General features: G+C 40.0%; 3 protein-coding genes across 3 annotated transcripts in view; 1 reads left to right on the top strand and 2 right to left on the bottom strand.

Annotated features, from left to right (window-relative positions):
• LOC126562120 (sialin-like) overlaps nt 1–14844 on the top strand; it is a 293788-nt gene that overhangs the window by 20474 nt on the left and 258470 nt on the right. The gene's annotated exons all lie outside the window — the stretch shown is intronic.
• On the bottom strand, nt 10042–10672 carry LOC126563448 (uncharacterized). Its single transcript, XM_050220093.1, has 3 exons — nt 10500–10672; nt 10234–10320; nt 10042–10148 (listed from the first exon to the last, which is right to left on the bottom strand). The coding sequence occupies exons 1-3, from the start codon at nt 10596–10598 to the stop codon at nt 10122–10124; spliced, it is 213 nt and encodes a 70-aa protein (XP_050076050.1). The 5' UTR covers nt 10599–10672; the 3' UTR covers nt 10042–10121.
• LOC126561920 (regulator of G-protein signaling 7) lies at nt 12274–14656 on the bottom strand. The gene is made up of 5 exons (XM_050218290.1): nt 14194–14656; nt 13403–14121; nt 13006–13119; nt 12767–12892; nt 12274–12605 (listed from the first exon to the last, which is right to left on the bottom strand). The coding sequence occupies exons 1-5, from the start codon at nt 14653–14655 to the stop codon at nt 12278–12280; spliced, it is 1749 nt and encodes a 582-aa protein (XP_050074247.1). The 5' UTR covers nt 14656; the 3' UTR covers nt 12274–12277.

The following is a 14844-nucleotide window of genomic DNA, read 5'->3' as shown; positions in this document are numbered from 1 at the left end:
GTTGATGGAAACCGGAGACAATAATACTAGTATAATCCCTTTTGGTGATATAGTACAGCTATTTTAAATGTGCAGGCAAGACAATAAGCGAGTTAAACTCGTAGAGAGAAGAATCCTGGAAGGAGGCTAGGTATTTTATTGCTCCCGGAAGTAGGCAAGGTAGTGAAGATCGGGTAAAGCACGTGGTGGAAAGATTAGTAGTTTGTATTTTAAAACCCAACAAAGTCAAAGTTTTTGCAAGTAATCAGTAGCCTAAAAGCCAACACTAGAAATGCTACCTTACCGTATTTATTGGTGTATTCCGGTTGGGGAAAGCTTTCGCGAACAGTAGTAGTGTTACAGCATTGAGCTGGTTCTTATGTTCTTTTTTTATTAAGCCTTTTTTGTTCTGTAAAAGCCACCCGATACGGAACACGGATTCCTAATCGGCAGGGATGACAGAGGATCTAGATATCCTGGAAGGACAAGAAAGCATACTGTAACACACAGAAGGTAAAGAAAAACCCCAACGTTACGATAGCAAAGATTGTGAACATTTATATTTCTCTATACAATCTATACACAAACACAGCAACAGTTACACAAAAAAGGCACATATTTTCATACCTATACACGCGATGGTAAATTAAATTATACTTGTTCAGAGTACAGACATTGCTCTTATTAACTATTATCACCTGAACCGATATTACTCAACGAATTATCGACTGTTGTTGCATTAGGATGAGATTTAAGAGAAGGAAAGGGGTGGCACAAACTCAAGATGGCAATTATTTATTGGAATGTTGGAAGGTAAAGGGGAAGGTTTGTAGGGAATGTGGTTCTGGCTGGTTTGCTTTGAAGATGATTTAGGTGCCTGTAAAACAGGCACACCAGCAGCAGGATCTAAGGTGTGATATTTTAATCACACCTTAATTATTTGTTAAACAACTATTTACCACACCATTTACCGCGTGTTGTGCGTGTTTTGTGTGCTTTAAGAAGAAGTGTTAACGTTCGTGTTTGAGTTAAACGTTTATCAGCAAAATAGAATAGATTCTGTTGCTTTGTTTAATGACTAAAATGACTGGTAAAATGTTTTAACGTTTGCATTTAAAAAAAATACCCGAATAATATTCCCGAATTCTTAAGGATTTACCTTCAGCCGTACCGATAGAACAAAATATGCAGCGTCAGCGGGCCAAAGTTTGACAGCTCAGTCAGAGGAAATCTCACCGTGAAGGCAAAAATAGTGAAGGAACTCCGTCCAGAAGTATGCTCGAGCAAAGAACAGCACCCCGGCTCGCATTGAACATCGGATATCGTGCGGTACCTTGTGAACGCATCTTGGCACTATTGGATAACAATCAGACCGCCGAAAGAAAGACTGGTTCCGGGGACGGCCGACAACTCTGAGCGACAACGGAAACTTGAAGAGAAAGACCGAGGGAAAATGGGGTTACATCGGTGAAAAGGTACCTGGCGAACTTGAACATACATGGCAGGAAGCGGAAGACGAGACCACTGCCGATGGTTAAGATGATGAACACGATTTTCCCGGCAAAATGCGACGAGACGTGGGTGATGGACGGCCCTGGGCTTTGAGGTGAAGTTCATTTGACACACCAAGTTCTCCAAGAAGCTGCTGATGTGGTCGACAATCAGTTAAAAGTCGATGTCAAGATGATCGGGGAAATTTTGAGTACGAAATCGTCGTTTATCAAGAAACATAATGAGAGCAAAGACACGGTGTTTTGGCCGGTTCTGTCGTCAGCCCAGTGCTGGAGGAGGGGATGGCGGCTTAACATCGATGCGGTACCTTAGTCGGATAACCCACCCAACTTTCCCCAGCTGCGTCCAATTGGGAATTGAGTTTCTGAGCTATCTTGAAGCGTGCAATCTGTTCCAATAATTTAGCCGCGGAAAGTGAAGAGGAATAAAAAACTAAAAAAAGTGCCAATAAATAGGCCTACATGCATGTTTTGTCCGCCATGGCATATATTCCGGTTGACTGCCGCTCGCAAGGGGATAGAATTTTTTGCATCTTCTTGGCTAAATGGCCTTCCTCTAGGTCACGCCAGCCATCGAATGGCTTACTAGACTGGCTGATTCCTCGCTACGGGGGAACGCTGTCGCTTATGCCACTGGGCCGCTTCATGCTTTTTTTTGCAACTAAACTTAAATAACTACTTTTCATTGGGAAATTTACCAAAAAGAATTATTTTATTTTATTTTTCAGAATGACGGCTCTCCGCCATATTGTCAGAAACTATCTGTTTTAACTTATTTTTTATCGCCATCTGGCCATCGCGGCAATTTTTAAAAATGCAAACGTTAAAACATCTTTTAACATCATGCCCAATTTTATCGCTGCACAATACACAGTTTTATTCACAATAAAGTAGAGAAAAAGAGTAGAGCAGCAGCAACAACCCGTTTTTTTTTTGTATGTCATATTGGTGAGTGTTTAAAAAAGTGTGTGGATTTCACCAAGAAAAAAACATAACTTTAGTGAGTTACCTTACATGTCGAATGTTGTACTTTGTTCGTAAAAATATGCATTAATTTACAAACAAAATTTAGGTTAAGCAACCAGTACACTAATTTATTGTTTTATTCTAGCCTGTACTACGTAATCCGTACTTTAGTCCAAAAAAGATTTAAAGAGAATTAAAGTTCACCATAGACAATAATCTACTGCAAACAATTCGTACTAAAACAAGCATATTGTTATGCCGAATGTCGTGTTGCAGGTGTACACAGTAGAGTTGGTTTGGAAATTAAACACTTTAATCAGGCTGGACAAAGGATAAGGGTGAATATACAGTTTTTTTTTTTATTAAGAAAACAAATAATCTACAAACGCAGGGACAATAAGCAGACAGACAGACAGGCAGACAGAAAGTATTTATTGAAAGAGTAATTTAAACATCCTCTTTCACAACCAAAGTGAGTAGCAAATTAAGTAAATCCACCTAACCTAAACCCAAGCACTGGCAGTAATACATTCATACGCCAAACCAACTTGTTCGCCTAAAGTAGCTGGAAAACATGTGTGCTTTTTTACGTTCTGGGATGCATACGGTCGGTAAGAGCAAGAAAGAGAAGCAAAACTCGCGAAACTTTAAACATGTGACAATTTAGTAATATTGTTGCCTAGTGATGAAGACTCGTTTTTTACTCATTTAACCGACATACTCTCCTCAGACATAAGCGGCTAGCGATGTGCATGAATCTAAGCAACCATGCAACGCTGCAATATGACAAGGCATGGCCGAGTTATAGTTGTGCTTTTCCTCCCGTTTCCTAGGGCTTTTGTGTATAGAAACGGATTTACGATATGCAGAATGGCTTGGAAATGTCCTCACCGAACCACACACACACACACACACACAAACTCAAATTAGTCTGAATGTATGCAAATGTGTAAGCTGTGTGTGTATGTAAGTCGCTTAGAATTATGTACAAATTTCGAATTAATCATATCCGTAAGCAGGTGTAGCTTTAGAACACAACCATATATTATAATTTAAATGATGGGTAAGGAAAACAAAAATGGTGGATTATGGCATTTGTAGTGAGTGATATATATATATTTGTGGATAAAGGCACACACACAAACAAAACCACACCCAGTAGACCTTTTATCAAACACTGAATGATAGAACTTTATGGTAAATTAACAAAGGAAAAATACAATTACAATGGCATCTAAAACCCAACGCAAAACAACCCCGAAAAACTCCTCTCACGCGCAACCAATAAGGACAATACGCACGCATACAAAGGTGTGCTAGCTAATATACATAAGACAGCTCATAGTTGTATCGGATAAGGTGTGTGTGAAGGGCATATATGTGGGCAGAAAGTGTCTATCGATCGTGGACTAAATAAGAACGAATGTTTTCTCCAAATTTTTATACACATACACAGAAAAATATGCAAGTAGCATTGGTGTGAAAGGATAGAACAAGAAGAAGAAAAAAGGAAAATTTAAAGTAAGACACGAAAGCTAAAGAAAATAATGGTAATTGTTTAAACCCAAGAAATCACTCAACCAAACAACAGCAAAACAAAAAACAAAACAAAAGGAAAAATATTTTAAAAAGTTTGTAGCAAGATATACTAAACTAAGTTTGAATGATACGCATAGTTATACTTATGTTATGTATATGTAAGTATATTGGGGTACGCCAATGGAAGGAATTTATCTTTCCCTAAGCAAGATGGCACAGATGAAAGTAGTTTTGGGTTTTTTTGTACACAAAATACTAAAACTATTTGTCGAGTAGCGGTAGTAGGTTAGTAGTGGTCATTTATCTGTTAGCTAAACATAGTGCAAATACAACAACAAAAAAAACACATACACACATGTGCACTACATATCTTTACACATTTTACACCTTGGAAAACAGAAACACTACCAATGCTACTACACCTTAGATCCTGAGCATCTTAGGCAAGGGTAATTTGAGACAATACATACTAACCATTTAAAAAAAAAAAAGCACACCAAACCGACAAATATCACTTCGTGAGGGATAATGTAATGGCTTCCAACTGTTAAGGTTTTCTTTTACCACTCAACGCAAAGTGTGTGAATAGAAGCATAAGCATAGCCAGAAGTAGGTATGAAAATTTTGATTTCAGTGTGTGTGATTGCATCAGTGTGTGATTGCATCCAGCGCAAGAAGAATTCTTTTATTCAGTGCTTAAGTGTGTGACTTGTCATTACTATCGATGTTAGAATCAAAACCAGCATCCTACATCAGCAGCATTGGCATTGGCAGCGACAGTCGACAAACAGCAACATAATACGCTCAGATAATAGTGACAATAATAGGTAAAGCTTTTTGATAAAACCGATGCAGCATAGATTGTTAATTGTTTTTAGTTTCCCTCCAGCAAAAGCTCACACAAGCTCCACCAGATCTGTATTTTCTACATCGGAAATAAATGTGAAAAAAGGAACGCACAGCAGGAACGTTGCATGAGCCGTTGGATTAGGTTGTTGGATGTAGTTTTGCTAGCTGACTGTAGCGAAAGCGTGCGTGCTTTAAATACAAATGTTGCCACAATAGCAGAGAGAATCTAATAAAACTTATAACTTAAATAAGAATTTAGCACACACACACACACACACACACACAGACAGACACATAATACACGCACAAGACAGATGGAAAATCATGATTAACATAACATATTTATATGCGTGGGTTTCAGCTTTAACTATGTCATAGAGCAGCAGTTTGTGCAGTGAACAGCAACACATAGCAAACAAATAGACACGCACACACACCCACACACACACACACACAAACCGAACACAAGTGAACCAGAACAGCATTACAATGCACCTACATCGATACTCAATAGGAGGAACATTAATGGCCTGTTGTAGGCACACGATAGCATCAAAAGGAGCTTATGTTTTCATTTTTACTCTGAGCTCCCTAGGTTAGTAGCCAGAGTTTTATTATACAGAGCAGAACGTTTATTTTATACTCTTTTTACTTTCACTTTCAAATCCATCTACGCGTCACAAAATCCTGCATATTTGGCCGAGCATAACATATGAAAATACTTTAATACTAAACACCCAAAACCAAGCAAGTAAAGCATAAGGAAAAAGCACAAATGTTGGTAGATTGAGAAAGATTGCGTGGGATTTATGTTTTGTTTTGTTTATTTATTTTTTAGCAAAACAGAACGAAAACCATATTAACCGTATGTAAGTAGTGTAGTAACGATTGCTAACACTTTCTTACTTAAAAAGAAAAACTATTTAAAAACTTAAACAGCCACTAAGTAAAACAAACAAAAAAAACATCAAACAAACAAACACGCAAACACTAAAAAACTATTCATGCGAATCAAATAGAGCGAAAAGAAAATGATAGATTTTATGTATTTCTTCATATACAGAGAGACAAAAGCATATCTTTTTAATAAAAACAACAACAAAAAAAAAAGTTTAAAATCAAAAACCATACATATATACATATATATTATAAATGCATATACATAGAAAAACAAAACATATTCCCGATGAAGCAGAAAGGAAAACAAATTTCCGGCGCATGTTTCAGCTAGCGTGTGGCGCGAATGGTTCCTCATACAACCATTGGGTGCGTACGCATATAAATACATATATACTTATACATATACATACATATACATCAATATATATATACATACATATACTAGATCCACTGTCCTATATTGGAGGTTGATTAGGAGATGTGAATGATGAAGAAAATGTTCCAGTAAAAATACATCGTATATATTATCTGTCATACAGAGAGAGAAAACAAAATGGAAGACCCTCGTAGAAGAGGTATACTTTGCCGTTAAGCAAAATGGACAATACTTGCTTTTGTGTTTTGTAGTACTGTTTAATATTAAGTCCGATAGTTGGGATGACACTAATCAACGCAAGGAAGTGGATTGTGTTGCCGATAGTTGCTACTAATCTGGTTGTACCATTGTACAACCTACCAGACGAGCGTGCTGTGGAGGGAAACTTTTGCTAAAGCATAAATATTTCACACACGGCTAATAAACGACTCATCAGTACAATAGATACCTGTGTAACCGGGAGCGCGAGTACTAGCTGCACCATGGTAACGCTTATACACACTAAACAGGCTTACTTATCCGGAAACGTTTTGCCTCCAGAAACAAACTGCAAGATGAGAAACGTTCAATAGTGCACCAGAGTTTTGTACATATTTGTTGTGCTTTTATATATGAAAATATATACATAGAAGTATAAAGCAGCATCAACAGTAACTATTAGCAGTGAAAAGTGACAGATATTTTCCCTTTGCGGGCTGTATTCGGGCTTTCTATTTCCGCTTGCTTTCTAGTTGTTTCCGTGCTACCGACCGTTAAGCGCAAATTAGTAACGGACAAAAAAGGCAGAATAATATGTTATGTGTGAGCGTGCTTACTGCTACTAGTTTTATGTTAAAAGTACAATTGTTTCTATAGTGCCTCTAACAGAAATCTGGACGTTCTTAAAATCAACATTCTTGGAAGAGGATTCTATTAGCCTGTAGGACTTTTCTGCTTGTCTGTCCATTATAAAACTAATCACGACTAGTGATCTAGATTAGAATCTTAGATTAAAGCACCGTAATGAGCTTATTTTTGTGCGTAAACTTTGTGTTCTTGGCCTGCTCCAGCAATCATCCATGGTCTGACCAAAAACCCAGCCTTTCTGATTCTCCAATTGTCTATGCAGATGGCTTGCTTCAAAGCCTTTACGTACTGTGTCGTACTCTATGTCGTATTCTCATGACATGATCTACCCATCAATTCGCTGCACGATGGTTAGATCACCGTATAAGACATAGAACTTGTTATTGAGTTCGGCCACTCATACGAGTCTAAAAATCTTTCTGAGCATCTTCCTCTCGAACGCGGCTAAGAGAGTATCGTCAGATTTAGACAGAATCCACGTTTCAGAGACGTCATGTTAGGGTGCTGGTGTTATAAACTTTCTATATTCTCGGATTTTGATTGGAGAAGTTTTCTCATGCTGAAATATGGCCGGTTAGCAGCCATCATCCCCGAAATCTATCTCTCTCTCTCTTTGCGAAGATGCGATTAGCTTCAAGTAGTGAAAGAGAAAAAGAACCTGAACCTTTCCTGAAAAAATCCTCCTCAAACTGTATGATTTTAAGCTGTCCGGATACTTGTTCGAGGGAAAAAAAACTACTAATCGTGCTATGCCTGTATGTATACTTATTGTACCACTCATAACCAGTTAAGTTCACAGGTAGAACCAGTTTCTTTCAATCTTATAAGGAGCTAGAAGGTATTAATATTTATACAAAAAAAAATCAAATTTAACGGTTTTCACACGAAAATAACACACAAACAAACGCACGCACAGCACAGCTAGAATTGTGAAGAAAAACTACTAGATGTTACTGATGGAGTTTTTTTTTAATTATAAAGTTTCGGCCAAGGCAGGGACATTTCAATTTTACAAATTTCCTTGTCAATGATTAAAGGAGACTCATTTGTGGGTTAAAGAGTAGGGAAAAGAAACTTTTGGGGAAAAAAAAAACAATTGTTTTTGCTGTGTCCGTATGTGCTTATGTCGTGAGTATGATAAAGGTGTGATTCCGTTTCTTAATTTTGGAATGTGTATTTGGTTGATGTGTTTATAAACGATTGTTCATCTACTGTTAACGAACCACGTGTCAATTCTAGGGTGTGGTTAACATTCCATACAATAATCCTCTCTCGGTTGATACCGCTGAATGCTGGATAGGCTGGCATTAGGAGTTGGGATAGGAATGTTTTAAGGATATAGAATCTTGTACCTAGATCCAACAGGAGAAGCCAAAAGCCCGTATATCAGCCCGAGAGTGTTACCCTTCCGCTATAGCATCTTATGTACGAACCACGAGGTTTTCAACATTAATATAGACGAGTGAAAGGACAATAATAAATCAATTACCAAACACATTGCCATTTGCCATTGCCACTAACCTACCCGCGTAAACGGGAATGATGGCGCTGGAGACTGGATGGCATTCCAATTGAAACGTGTAGCTACAATCATGAATTAAGGCCAGTAGAGAAACTAATTCAATCCATTTTGTGTTAAGACTAAAGCACCCACTACGGGACGATTGGTGATGGGAATGATGTAGAGATTTAGAAGTAAGCCGTTGGATAAACTTAAATTCTCCCAAGGATTGTAATTGTTTAGAGAACCCGGACTTTGCCGTAATACTAGAGAGAAAGGTTGGTTTTACGCCGAATAGAACGATTATATTATATGGAAACGAGAAAGAAAAAAATACACCCACAACCCTCCTCCAGCTAATTATGATGAGGATAGAAAAAAATAATGGCGAAAGAGTGTACTGCCCTTAACTAAATGTGTGCGTGTTGCCAAAACAAACCAATAAAAAAATTTAAACAAGATGAAAAAAACACCCCAAAAGCAGTCATTAACCGCTTTCCCCAACAGTGAGAAACAAATTTAAACGAAAAAGTAAACGTACCGCTATTGAAACGGGGAAAATACACACACTCATACACAAATTAGAGAATGCTACTTGTATACAAATTAAACTAAAACGCGCCTCCCCCCAGAACAAAATGGTGCAACACACAAATGAGAATGTATGTAATGTTTAAAACAAAACAACAAAAACACACACAACAACAGCCACAAACAAAAACTAAAGTAAAATGTGCAATGACAATAGACACGAAACAATTGAAACAAAAAACTAATGAAAATAAAATTGTAGAACGCTTTTTATGTAAGAAAACAAAACTGGGCGCGCGCTTGTGTCTGTTTGCTCTGATGGCTTTGCAAGCTACCGCTCAATAAGTCCGAAACAGTAGTTTAGTAGACGCCAAGATCACTGTCGTACACTATGTTCTGCTACAAAACGAACAGCGACACCAATTCCTCCGCTCGTTATGTTGGCTGTAACGAGACTGAATCCTCATGCAATTGTATGTTCTGTCTTTTATCCCTGCAAGCAGTAACGCATTACAAATTCCGGTAATGTTGCTCGAACACGTCATCAAAGTAAACCATGATCGAACGCCATTTTGAAAGTTTCAACTGTCATTAGGCAGCTGTTATGAATATTTAAATAATAATAATTTCGGGAATATTTAAACAACAAATAAAAATTTCTGAAGGATTCAGCCTATTGCGTGTCTTCTACATCTTCTTCTTCTTGGCTTAACGATCTTCTAGATTAAACCGGCCACCTAACGGCTTACTAGACTTATAGATAATATTTCACCAAGAGTCTTCAAATAGCTTGATTTAAGAGACAGTAAATTTCTTATAGGTCTTATAAGTCAAGTCGGCCATCAAATGGATTATTAGACTTGCTGATACCACCGTAGTTGGAACCCCGGTAATGCCGCGTCTCAAGACCGGCGCCGCTGTCACCTCTACCACCGGACCACCCCCGTCGGATTTCGGGTCGGATTAACATATCAATAACAAAAAAATACCCAAAAGTATTGGAATAACAATAAGAACACGCACTTTCAGGGATTAAACAGCGCTGCGGTATCTCGTACGATTTATTCTCTACACCCAGTAACGATACATTTGCAAAACAGCTTTCCACTATTCAGGACACTTTCTACTTATCCGAAATAGATTCAAGACCCTAAAATAGAGGAAGAAGTATGTGTACATTAAAAATTACACATCCTGGTTTGTGAGAAACTTAAAATTAAACAAGCATTACTTACGTTACACTTGTACGGGTTGCCGGTCAATCGCATATCCCTGGTGTACATGAGGCGTTCCCATCTTTCGTCCGTATTACGCCGGTACGCCTGGAGAAAAAGGATCGCGTTATTATTATTCTCATCTCTCGTAGAATTCTGTGTCCGCATCGTCCACCAACATTGGTGCTCTATAGGACATGTTATGTAAAGGCCCAACAACACAACAGCCGAAAGAGAACCGCCAAACGAGAAGCTCAATTCCGCGGATGGATCATCCGTTTACTTACATTATCGAGGCTCAGCTTGTGCAAGCCGTACAGAGCAAAGCCGGGAACGGACAGTACGGCCGTAATGATTCCGAACGATGGCAAAATTTCGAACCACATTTTGTGTTTTGATTGCGACGATTGCACACAAAACTTCCGAAGAACCGAGCTGAAAAGCACAGATGTTTTTTTTTTTGTCTAACTGTCAAAATGACACCGTGCCCAAGGTGAGTACAGTAATCAAAGCTCACCCAGGAGGCAATCATGCTGCATGGGAAGTTTTTAAGCGTTTTTCATTGTTAAGCCTTATTCAGATAACAAAAAACGGGTTGTGAAACTGACGATACGGTTACTCGTTGGTTCGAAATAATTTGAAACAATAAATTAACAATTTCTTTTCTAAAAGCATTTTTTTTTCAACAGTACAACACACAGGCCTTAATTGGAGAAAATTAACTCCACCACAACGCAAAGCCGTAATATATTCAGTTTCTCATTCTCGTTTATTCCATTATAATATAATGAACTGTTTCGTGTTCCTGTGTTTCAAACGGATTTGTATTGTAACATTTTTTTCTACTCGCTCACGTGTTCGGTGTTATTGTTTTCTTTTTTTGTTTTCAATCAATACTATAATGCTACCATTGCTAGTTTGCTATAATATTCTCACTTATGTTTCCACACTGTAAACTCTTGTCGTCCTCCCAATGGACGACATTCCTACTACACGACACCCCAACGACGTGCTAATCGTTCCCATTTAGGAATGTTTACAGCTCAGGCTATGTGTCTGTGTCCGTGTGATTGTTTATAATGCTTATGGGGTTTTTTTTTGTGTGTGCCATGGGTATTCTCGTCGCAACTTGGTATCTCCCTCATCGTTGGCAGGCTTTCCAATGTTTGGGTTGGATGGGTGGGTCTATTAGTATGTGTACGTGTGTATATATGATATATATATATATATATATATATATATATATATATATTTAGTATAATATTTGCTCTTGTCTTGTTGTTGCGTTTTCATTTATATCTATATGCATTGTATTTGTTGTATAACTCTAATGGCATTGCTACCCGTCCTCGCTTCCTTTTTATTTGCTAACGATCTACATCCATTTACTGTCTTCCGCTCCTTTCGCTATGGTATGTATGCTCTTCCCTCCTACATACTATAAGTAGTAGTTTGCTAATTTCATCCTTTACATCTACATGAGATACACATCGTAATGCTAAACGCATCTATAATCGCGATGCGTGCGAAACAAACGCTATCTGTTCGATGAAATTCATCAACAATTCCTTAGTTTGGTTGTATTTGGTTGGTTGGTTGGTTGGTTGGTTTGCTTTGCTAAATGGTATCGCGCTCGCGCGCGGCCTGCCTCGCTGCCTGGCAATCCCGTCTACGATAAATGGCATCAATGTTGCACGAAACATACGTATCGCTCGTGTCGTACAATTTCATAAATTTTATATGCAAGAGATTTTTTATGTTCATCTTAAATGTATCAATCAGCTATGGCGCGGTCTGACTGACGCTAAAACAATCGTTCTACGAACTGCGTACGGTTTTCGTCCAGAGCGCAAAATATAACAAGCCTATCCATCTCATTTACTGCCTACTACTCTACTTTACTTTACCCTATTCATTACGAGAAGTACGATATCTGTACGATATCTGTGTACCAGAGAGAATCGTCCACGTTCAACACATCATTAAAACTTGACTATAACGAACGCTTTGTCGCCTCTAAGCAATTTCACTCTATCATCGTGAATGCTTACCAATCCACGCGAGTTTAGCGCTTCACGCCGAATAGGTTCGGTATGGATTTAATCTTCTTTTTCGATCCGTTCAGATACTCCTTGTACATGTCGGAGCGCAGGTAGCGTGAGTACGAGTCACTCTTCATCAGATGGTACACATGGGCGGCAGCGACGTCAAAGCACCAACGATTCGGTGGTGCCGTGCTGCTCACCGCTTCCCGTGCCAGTTCCATCGATTTCGAATCCACATTTACGGGACAGGGTGCGTCCGGGGCCAGAAACTCGAGATAGATGGCATGGGCTGCCTCTTTCACTTTGGACTGTGGTTGTGCCTTCATGCTCTGTACCGATTCCCAGAACCTGTGAAGACGGGCGATGAGAAAATAAGGAAAAAGGTTAATACGTATTCTTCTCTTACCCAATTACAGTCCAGTTAACACCATGTTTAAGGTGTAATACACTAAAATCCTCAAACTCAATCTTTTTTATCTAATCTCTACGTTATGTCTCGGTTAACTTACTTTAAATTTTCACCACTAAATTCCTTGTCCAGGAACTTGGAAAACTGTTCCCGACCGACGGGATCATTTAACAGTTCGCGCAAGCTAAAGCCCCACCGCTTCACACGCTTTAGCGATACGTCTTTGCTGCAAAGAGGAATAGATAGAGTGCGAGAGAGAGACAGAGAGAAAGAGAGAAAACAACGTTGAATTGAACCTTCCTGTCACACACAGACATTCAGAAACGCTTCACAACTTACGCAGTTCGATCGGCGTCCCACATTTCGGTATTGTCCGTAATCCAAGGGTTCGGTTGATCGGGTGGGTTCAGAAAGCTATCGTACTCATTATATTGCTCAAAGTATGAAGTATAGCTGTAACGAAAGGACACAAAAAAGAAGCCTATTATATCTAGCAATTGAACAACTAGCAATGAGCAAATTAAGACGAAGAATATAAAAAGAAGAAAGAAGGAAACTCAAAAGGATGGGAAAACATACTAAACAAAATCCGAACACACACCCTTAAGTAGAAAAATGAAAACAGAAAAAACATACATCCAAAATAGCATAAATTTTCATCCCCAACCAAAGCAGCACAACAAAAAATGCACACGCGCCCCACCAGCCTGACCCGCGCATGCATTCACAAACTTACGATTCGGCCACTTTGGAGATTTTGATCGTGCGTCGCTCAAGCTTCAGCTTGAGCAGCTTTATCTGGCGCGTCAACTGCTCCACCGGATTGCTGTTACCCGCCGTTCCGGACGAACCCGACCCAAGGCTGGACGCACCGCGCCGGTACGCCTTCTTGATATCGACCTCGGTCGTATTGACGCAGCCCGGCATCGGACGATGAACGTCCCAGAATGCCCGTTCCTGCGAGTCCAGCACCTTACGCTCCAGCTTGTCCCGCTTTTTGTCCACTTTGCTTTGGGCTTCCGCCTGCATAAAGATAAACTCCCACTTGCGGGAAAACATTTTCTGCAGTTTGGCCAAATTTTCCGCCTCGTAGTCGGCCAGCTCGAGGCGCGTTTTGTTCTGCATCGTGCGCTTGCACAGGTACACGGCATAGTCGGTGTTTTCCGGCTCCCAGCAGTTCGAGGGCCAAAAGTACGGTGTCTGAAAGCGGTAGAACGTACCGTCGTTCTTTACCGTCAGCTGATGATCATCGATCGGGAAGAGATAGCCGTGCGAGGCGAGCAGATGGGCCAAATGCAGTGCCTCGTTCACGTCGTCTATGCTGAGATTCTTCATGATCCACGCTATCAAATCGGCACCAGTGAATACGGACGGTACTTTGCTCATGAAGGCTTTGATTGTGCGTACCGAGACGCCACCCTCCTCCCCCTGCATCCGCTCGACGATCGCTTCCATCTGAGGTAAAGTGAAGGAAATGGCCGATTTTATGTGACTGTTCAGTGTCGATCTTAAGCTTGTAGCTCTTACCTTCTTATACACTAAAATGTTCGGTGCATCCTGGTTCAATGCCGCCTGGGTTGCCTGAGCATGGGAAGGTTGACCGGCGGGTTTACCAGAGGACCCACTCGTACCAGCGACACCCGTACTGGTCGCCGCCGTCGTTGTTGTTGATGTTGCCGTTGTTGTTGCATTACTATTACTACTATTATTACAATTACTGCTAATACTGCCACCACCACCAGGCGGCGCTCCCGTACTATTTCCTGAACCATCCTGTAACACCGGTACTACTAGCACAGTAACTCCACCGTCAGCCTCACCCACCGCCGTACTCTTGACGATGGTGGACGTGATCGTTTCCCGATCCTTTTCCTTCTCCCGATCCCGATCTTTGTCCTTTTCGTTGCCGTTAACGTTCATCTTTTTCGGTGCACTTATCACTACTGTCACTGCCTTGTCTTTATCAACTTCCGTGGTCATCGTTACCATCGTCCCCACCCCTAGATCCCACCCAGCCCCCAGACAAGGCTTTCCCCTCTACGTGCGTACCCGAAATACCCCCTCCCTTCCACGTCTGTTTTAGGTCGTCACCGGTCTACCGAACCGGATGTGCTTAATCAAATAATGCATTTTTTGAATCTGTAAACGAGGAAATGGTAGTTTTAGTTGGGAATTGCC

Source organism: Anopheles maculipalpis, chromosome 3RL (assembly GCF_943734695.1).
Source record: "Anopheles maculipalpis chromosome 3RL, idAnoMacuDA_375_x, whole genome shotgun sequence".
Lineage (NCBI taxonomy): Eukaryota > Metazoa > Arthropoda > Insecta > Diptera > Culicidae > Anopheles > Anopheles maculipalpis.
This window is presented reverse-complemented; position numbering and strand designations above follow the sequence as displayed.

Coding starts and splice junctions, on each gene's coding strand:
- LOC126561920 (XM_050218290.1), bottom strand. CDS start 14,655: ATGGTAACGATGACCACGGAAGTTGATAAAGACAAGGCAGTGACAGTA. Junction 13,120..13,402: donor ATCTCCAAAGTGGCCGAATC/GTAAGTTTGTGA, acceptor CTTTCGTTACAG/CTATACTTCATACTTTGAGC. Junction 12,606..12,766: donor TTTAGTGGTGAAAATTTAAA/GTAAGTTAACCG, acceptor CCGTCTTCACAG/GTTCTGGGAATCGGTACAGA.
- LOC126563448 (XM_050220093.1), bottom strand. CDS start 10,598: ATGTGGTTCGAAATTTTGCCATCGTTCGGAATCATTACGGCCGTACTG. Junction 10,321..10,499: donor ACAAGCTGAGCCTCGATAAT/GTAAGTAAACGG, acceptor CTTTTTCTCCAG/GCGTACCGGCGTAATACGGA. Junction 10,149..10,233: donor GCAACCCGTACAAGTGTAAC/GTAAGTAATGCT, acceptor CCTCTATTTTAG/GGTCTTGAATCTATTTCGGA.